This window comes from Etheostoma spectabile, chromosome 11, assembly GCF_008692095.1.
Source record: "Etheostoma spectabile isolate EspeVRDwgs_2016 chromosome 11, UIUC_Espe_1.0, whole genome shotgun sequence".
Taxonomy (NCBI): domain Eukaryota; kingdom Metazoa; phylum Chordata; class Actinopteri; order Perciformes; family Percidae; genus Etheostoma; species Etheostoma spectabile.
The window spans coordinates 7,356,310-7,364,846 of NC_045743.1; the positions used below are offsets into that span (position 1 = coordinate 7,356,310).

Sequence of the window (8,537 nt, forward strand, 5' to 3'; positions counted from 1 at the left end):
CCTGTATGTATGTATATGACTCCCTGTATCTCTGTCATTCTGCCTTTTGGTGTGTTGTGTATTAACAGGTAAATTATTTATATAGTTGCATGACAAAATAACTCCAGACAAACCAAAACTCGTAGATACAACTCTAATGTTTTGTTGATCACTATAACTGTATGTTTACATTATTAGAAATCCCCAACAGTTTTGTCAGGTAGACTGAGGAAATTAGACTATAAAACATGTTAAACATAAAACAATAAATATATCAAAAAGCCTTTTTAGCATTTTAACTGGCTGACAATTTTCTATCAGTGGGTAACATGGCGGCTGTTATCCAAAAGGTGGGCCTTTGAGACATTTGTTCCCAGTGGCATATGCCAGGATTACTGCTCCAGTGTCACCAAATGCTTTTCCTGCCTACTTGGTGGCATGAGGTGGAAAATCTTCAAACAGCCTTCAGCCTGATGTTAAAACCTGACTGACATTAGACTGATTTCTGACCATTATTGTTTACATTACTGTAATGTTGACTGCCAAGGAAAGATTAACAATATTCTTATCATTAATTAAAATCACCTCTGTGAGAGAACAGATGGCCAAACCCATAAATCTGCTGTAATGATCTTACTGTCACCACACACGTCTTAATCAAGCCGTGATCTGCATTAATCACCTGATTTAAGTGACAAACAAGTATCACCCCTGTGTTAGTCAGGCTTTGTTTGTGGTAAAGGCCTCTGTTGACCTTGTAGTGATGTATTGATCAGAGAAATGCTTTGGACATGATAAGGTGTAGTTTTATATTGAGGCAGTCAGCTCAAACACAATGTAAGACACAAAACATACTCACAAGTGAACAAGTCATCACTACCTGTGCAGCTGTTTTAATCATTGTGTCTGCCCATTCAATTCAGACGGAAATATTTTCATCAACAGAAGCTCAGCTGTTACCTTGAAACTGTTGCAACACAACGAGTAAAGTGTGTGATAAGATTAAAGCGTAATCCTCTTAGTGGAAAACAACTAATTTGGCCAATAATTCTGCATTACCTTCTGACTGCGTGTAGCCACCAAATCCTGGATTTAAACACCCAGCCAGCATGGGAGTGTTGTGCTGAAGGCTTTGTATGTCTGGTAATGTCAGAAAAGTATCTTACGTTTGATCCCCCTCTGGCTCAGTGTTCATCTGTTCAGTTTGATCATGTTTTTAAATAAAATAGAGATAGAGAAAAAAATATATTTATTATACCGCCAGACTATTGATGTAAATGTGTTGATAGAATAATGTTAGAAATAAAAATACCCTTCCATCACATTGCAATAGTTATACTTTGTTTCCTGTAGTTGGTAGCATAGGCTACAGCAGCGGCAGAGTGATATTACCTAGGCGACGGAATTCCACCATTGCTTAAAAAAAATAGGCCCTCGAAAATGTAATGTGATCATTGAGATGCAAGGATAGTTTTATTTCTAACAATATTCTGTCAACACAGACATCGATAGTCTGGGGTTATAATTTATTTGTCCCGGGTGTATTGTGGAGTGGGTACCGTTGACTTGCGCTAGCCTAGCACCAGCAAACTCTGCAACTGGAAGGACTGGATGAAAAGTGTTGAAAATGGTCTCCACTGATAAATGACTACCTATGTGTAAAATTCTGAACCACCCCTTAAACTCAACATCAGAAGATTTCTCCCTTGATGTTGAAAACCACTAGTGTTGATGCAATGCTGTTGCACTTCCAAGATTAACGGTTTAAGTTCTATTGGCCAGTTTAGCATGTAGCTAGAATAACACTTGAATAAAGTGCTCATATTATGCTTTTTGACTTTTCCCTTTCCTTCGTAGTTCTATATATGTTTTTGTGCATATTATAGGTTCACAAAATCAAAAAGCGCAAAGTCCACCCGAAAGGGACTTACCATCTTCCAGAGAATACACACTTCACAAACTGCTCCAAACAGCTCTATTGTAGTCCAGCCTTTACAAACGTCCTTCACTTTGTAACACATGATAATGCTTGCCTAGCTGCTAGAATGGCACACCCTCATGTTCTGCAACTGACAAGCTAGCAGTACTTACTGCATGTGCAACTCCCAACAAAGATGGTAAATAGGTGAGATGCCTCACTCTGTAGCTTAAACAGAAAGATCAACACACAGGGTGAAAAGAGGAGCTGCAGTAATGTGCAGTACAAGAGATATATGGTGTTTTCTGAAAAGTAAACCACATAAACCTATTCAGGGACAACATCTAAATAAAATCATGAACCTGAAAATTAGCATAATATGAGCACTTTAAATGATTTGTGACATACTGTACATGCAATAAAAGTTTCAGCATTTAGGGGAAAAACACTTGATGGTTTGATGCCTTGTGGATTTGTGAACAACCACTTGACACTTCTGCTGACGTGACTGAAGCTTGTTCCAAGTTCAATACGAACACTGCTGCTTTCAATAACATACATTATGAATTGGCCTACTTTGCTGCAAAGTGTTTAAACAATTTGTTGTTGGTTTTTGTTCACACCGCCTAGTATTCTTGCCAAGTATAAAGGAGGCAACATAATAATTTTTTACATGTGTATATATATATGCTAAATGTGGCCTGTACGAGCTGAACCTGAGTGTTACCTTTTTTTTTATTGGACCTCTGTGCCAGTCATGGATGGGCCATAGAAAACATCATGTTCAAGCATAAAGTGATTCATAAGTGTACTTTGTACCAGAACATCTCAGGCCAAAGATCAATGATCAACTTTGTGGTTGTATCACCAGATCTGCAGTTGAGGACATTACTGTAAATTTGAGTGGGGCATGTGAAAAGCTTCCGTTGTGAAGGTGGCTGCTCAGAGGTTGGTACGTGTAGTGGCGACAACCTGAGAACTCGCTAAGGAGACGATCATGCTGATGATGGAGGATTGGATGGCCTACGGAGTCTCTTAAGGCAGCAAACAAGTACCAGAAGGCTAGGAGGGCTTTGGGTAAAATGGAGTGTGAGATTGACGGGAGAATCTGTGCTGTGTCAGTGTGTGTTAAAAGCTTTTGATTTACTAGTTGGTTTGCGTTACAACCCTCATCTATGGTTATGAGCTTTAGGTAGAGACAGAAAGAATGAGAGCAGCCTAAATGAGTTTCCTCTGTAGGTTGGCTGGGCTCACCCTTAGAGATGATATGGAGTTCAGACATCCTGAGGAAGCTTGGAGTAGAGGTAGTTTAAGTGGTCTGGGCATCTGATCAAGATGCCTTTCTTTGGAGTTTTTTTCGGGCATGAAGAGATTATTTAATATCATCTGGTTTGGGAACACCTCGGGATCCCCCAACAGGAGCTGGAAAGCGTTGCTAAGGAGAGAGACATCTGGAATACCTTCCTTCGCCAGCTGTGAATCCATCCATGTCTGGATGGGTGGATATAGTATATAACATTTGGGAGCACAGAGCTCCTTATCACCTCTCACACTGACAGAGTCATAAGTATCTCTGGTCACCGTGGCTCTGTGTGCTTTTTCACACCTCTCTGTATGTGCCCTCTTGGGGGCTCAGACAGATTTAACCCAAACTTTTGTGAGGTGTGAAGAGCCCTTTGAAGGGCCATAGACGCCTTTTAATCAGCACAAGCTAATCACCCATATGGTTGACAAAGGTCTGGTTGACTCGTGTTCTTTTGTCATCACTATGGGAGCTGTTGCTTTTGTGTGTGTGTGTGCGTGTGTGCGTGTGTGTGTGTGTGTGTGTGTGTGTGTGTGTGTGTTGAGTGGTGTGTAAATGGTCTTGATTACACAGGCACAGTTTTCCTCTAACATGGAGCCACACTGATATTCTATGTGTAATTAACAGTGTGGGTGTCCAAAACACAACACTAATCAAATGACACTTGACTGCCTTTGTGTTTTTTTTAACAGAATATAGCTACTTCCTCTCTCTGTTACTAGCGCTGTTATTAGAACAGATGAGATAGTTTCTAAAGCTCCACAGAAAGAAAGATGTCTGCTTGTCCTTTATTATGTAAATTATTTATGGGCAATGTTTATATTGATAGATATGATTGTGCAGAGAAAAACAACAACTAAAGAAATAAATATATATGATTCATAGTATGGGTTTTATTAAGCCTAAATCTCAGGATAAGGATTTGGATGTAGATGTGTGATTATAATACATAATTGTTTATGAATAAGAATGTAAGTCATCAGGATCTGAGATCCTCCATTATTAGATGTTTTCTCCAGTTTCCCATTTTGCATTTCCTACCCAGTAATGAAAACTTAAAATAAAAACAAAAATGCAACATGCAGCACTCTGAAAGCAGCCATTCTGCATTTTGTTAGTACATTTTGCTGATAATCCATGTACTTGAAGTACAATTTTGAATGCAAGATTTTCCCTTGTAACTGAGCATTTTTTACAAGAAAGAAAGAAATAGCTAAAGACGAAAGAAAAAGAAACAGAAAATAAGTGAAAACAAGTGCTTACCATTTTAGCCTTCTTCTTTCTCTGATGGCACATGGTTTTAATTCAGACCTCTAAGTGATTTAGTCAGTTAATTAATTGCCTGTGCAGATTTGTTTAAGTCACACTGTTATCAGCTCGATTACAGCTCCACAATCATTTTAACTAATAAACCATTTGCTCCCACAAAAGTGGACAGCAGTTTGCTGCAGAGCCAAACGTTCCCCTGTTGGCGGACCACTGGAAGGCTATTGGTCGATGGGTCAGGCTATTTGCATATACCGGGTCTTATATTCCCACAGCAAAGTCAGAGTTTAACACAGCTGTGCTTCGACCTGACATAGCACAAGTAGTGGATTGTTTGCATCATTTATGACTTTTTCTAGCAACACTTTGTAACCATTCAACATGGGATTTTGCAAGATTGCAGTAGTTGGGCTGTGCATGGTGCTTTCTTTATTTTTGTACTCTGTTCAGTGTACAACTACAAGGTATTTCACCTATGAAGAAGATGCCCCGGGGACGGAGATATGGAATCTGTCCCACGATTTGAAGATTGATCCAGCTGATGACCCCGACACATCGTTCCGCTTCATGCAAGAAAACAACTCTTCTGTGATTGAAATGAGGGAGATTGACGGACTTCTGAGTGTTGCGGAAATGATTGACAGAGAGCAGCTCTGCCCCAGGTCTCCGCGCTGCTTCATCACCTTCGACGTTGTGGCCTTCTCCAAAGAAAAGTTTCAACTCATTCACGTGGAGATCGAGGTAAAAGACATCAACGACCACTCTCCTCATTTTCCGCGCAATCAGACACACCTGGAGATAGTGGAGAATGTTCCGCTGGACTCAAGATTCCCACTGCAGATTGCTCTCGACCTGGACGTGGGTGAAAACTACATTCAGAGCTACAACATTTCCCCCTCTAGTCATTTTGCCATTGAAGTGCGCGATCGGGAAGATGGAGTGAAGTTTGCTGAGCTGGTGCTGGTGAGGGAGCTCGATAGGGAGGTGGAGGACTCCTACACATTCGAAGTCACTGCAACTGACGGAGGGGTGCCTTCAAAGTCCGGGTCAATGATTGTAAATATCAGCGTGCTGGACTTTAATGACAACAGCCCTACGTTTGAACACAGCTCGCTGAAAGTTGAGCTGAATGAAGACTCCCCGGTGGGTCACAGAGTTCTCAAAGTCCATGCTTTTGACCCCGACGACGGTGTTAACGGCGAGGTGACGTACGCGTTTGCTGACGGGCTATCACCGGAAGCTGGACGCCTTTTCCACATCGACCCCTATTCCGGGGACGTGAACTTGAAGGCGCGGGTTGATTTTGAGAAAAAGAGGTCATACGAGCTGAATATTAAAGCCTCAGATTCAGGCGCGAACTCTGTCCCATCCAGCTGCAAAGTTGTGATAGATATCGTGGACGTGAATGACAATGCGCCTGAAATCAGCATCAAACCGATGACCTCCAGCAGTGATGGTGTCGCCTACATCACGGAAGCGGCAGCTGCGGAGAGCTTCGTGGCTCTGATCAGCACCTCGGACAGAGACTCTGGCTCCAACGGGTACGTGCGCATCAGCCTGCTCGGGCACGAGCATTTCACCCTCCAACAAGCATATGGGGACTCTTTTATGATAATCACTAGCACTACTTTAGACAGAGAGAAGATCCCAGAGTACAACCTGACTGTGATTGCAGAGGACCTTGGAAGCCCACCCTTCAAAACTGTCAGACAGTACACCATCCGTGTAACAGATGAGAATGACAACCCCCCTCTGTTCAGTAAGTCACTATTCGAAGTCTCAGTCCTGGAAAATAACATCCCAGGTTCATATGTTACCACAGTTGTGGCCCGAGATCCTGATGTGGGAAAGAACGCCAAAGTCTCTTACAAACTGATAGATTCAGAGGTGCCAGGAGGTTCTCTAATGTCCACTTATGTTTCTGTGGATTCACTCTCGGGGTCTTTGTACACGTTGAGGTCCTTTGATTACGAGACTCTTCAGCAGATTGAACTAATCATCCAAGCTGAAGACAGAGGTTCTCCCTCTCTTTCAAGCACATCAACAATAAGGATTAAAGTTGTGGATCTGAATGACAATTATCCATACTTCACCTTCCCCGTCCTTGTGAACGGCTCTGCTGACATCCCTCTGCCTTTCAATGCACCTGCTGGCTATCTTGCCATTTGCGTCTCAGCTGAAGACGACGACGAGGCAGTGAATAGCGAGCTCCATTACCAAATTGTACAAGGTGACCCACAGCTTTTCACAATGAACAAAGACACTGGAGAGATTGCTTTAAAACAATGGCTGACATCTGAAATTGGAGACGTGCTGGAAATAAAAATCGCAGTGAGTGACAGTGGCAGGTCCCCGCTCTCCAGCAGTGCCACCATTAGGTTTATTGTTTCAGACACACAGCCCTCTGAAGACCAAGTCGTTATTGTGTTGCGGTCAAGTGATAAAGAAGGCTTTGGCTTAGATGGTTCGCTAATTGTCATTATTATGCTCAGCGGGGGCTGTGCTTTGTTGCTGATTGCAATAGTGGTTGTTGTTGTGACATGCAAACTCAGCCGAAACAGTGGCTCCAAGAGAGAAGTGTGTCACAGCCTGTTTGATGGCAGGCCCATGCCCATGCTCAGCACAACAGAACCAAACATTTACTCAGGTCAACAAGGCTTCTTCCACAAGAGAACCTCTTCATCTTTTGATGACCCCTGCCTGTATGAGGAGAGGAGTGGGGACTCTGAGACAAAGGTGAGTAAACTACAAGATTATATATTTTTTTCTCACATTTTATTTTCACATGAAAGTGATGTTCCTAAGTGCTGCCTTGATCTTTATGCCAGAAATGGGAACTAAGCTCTCTGCTGTCATTTGTGTCATGTTTGTTTCCTTAGATGTTCCTGCCCTCCAAGCATTTCCAAGCAAAAACTGTGTGGCAAGGTGACAAATACTGCTTGCAAGTGAGGTAAGACAAGTACATGTATTTTTTTTGTCAGATAGAATATACTTTATTCACAGGCATGTCTAGCTGAACACAGAGGGTCCGAAACATGCACCATGCATGCATTTTTCTGCTTGTGGCTTTTCTGTGAAATGAGGTTAGATTGGTAGGGTAGAGACATGCCTTGTATGTGAAAAAAGGCATCAATAAACAAGCTAATGTGGTTCAGTGGGGGCTCATACTATTTTTGTTGATTGCATGTGCAGTGGCATTGGCAACAGTGACCAGCTGAGCGTGAAGGACAGTGGCAAAGGGGACAGTGACTTTAACGACAGTGACTCTGATATCAGTGGAGACGGAGGCAAAAAGAACTTCAGCACCTTCCAGCCAAGAATGAAAAGTGAGTTTTCCTCTCTTAAGTTTTGAAGTTACAGTACACACTACTAAATTAAACATTGATATTCATCAGAATGACATAAATGACAAATGGCAGTAATGTCATAGCTGCATCAACATTTTCTAACCCTTATTTTTTAAAATCTGTTTCACTTTTATTTCAGATTCATCCAGCGCTGCTAACAGCTTGTCTGGGGATTGCCAAGCCACATACTGTTCAGTTGCACCACATAGCTTCAGAGGCCCCAGAGACGATGCATACACAATAGGCTTCTCCCCAGTACCAGTCTTCAACAATCCTCATGGGTATCCCCCATTTTGGAAGGACTTTGATTATGGCACGAATCGCCCAAAATCGAGGGGCAGCATACAGACCTTCTCCAGGACTGGGACCCTCCCTCCTTACTTCCCTCAGCAGCAGCAGCAGCAGCAGCAGCAGCAGCAGCAGCAGCGTGAGGCGAGTGTTGGAGGAGCTGAAATCCACAGCCACAGTCCTAAAATTGTAACTGTGGCTACGGCATTAGAGGTCGCAACTATCTTTTAAAAACTGTGTGATAAAATAATTAAGATGTACTTGAAAGATGTAAATATTTGTAAAAGTGGTTATTACTATAATGTTAACAGGTGTAAATATTGTTTGTTGGAAGGAATTGTCAAAAGTATTGTGTTGATTCATGTTACATTATTCCACTGTATTCTATGATGCTGTACTGGTGTACAATTTTCCAATAAAAATGTAATTGAAATCA

The 8,537-nt window shown here is 42.1% G+C and overlaps 1 protein-coding gene across 1 annotated transcript; it reads left to right on the forward strand.

Annotated features, from left to right (window-relative positions):
- Positions 1-4,474: 4,474 nt before the first annotated feature.
- LOC116698319 (protocadherin 8) lies at positions 4,475-8,537 on the forward strand. The gene is made up of 4 exons (XM_032530186.1): positions 4,475-7,202; positions 7,346-7,416; positions 7,659-7,792; positions 7,953-8,537. The coding sequence occupies exons 1-4, from the start codon at positions 4,848-4,850 to the stop codon at positions 8,330-8,332; spliced, it is 2,940 nt and encodes a 979-aa protein (XP_032386077.1). The 5' UTR covers positions 4,475-4,847; the 3' UTR covers positions 8,333-8,537.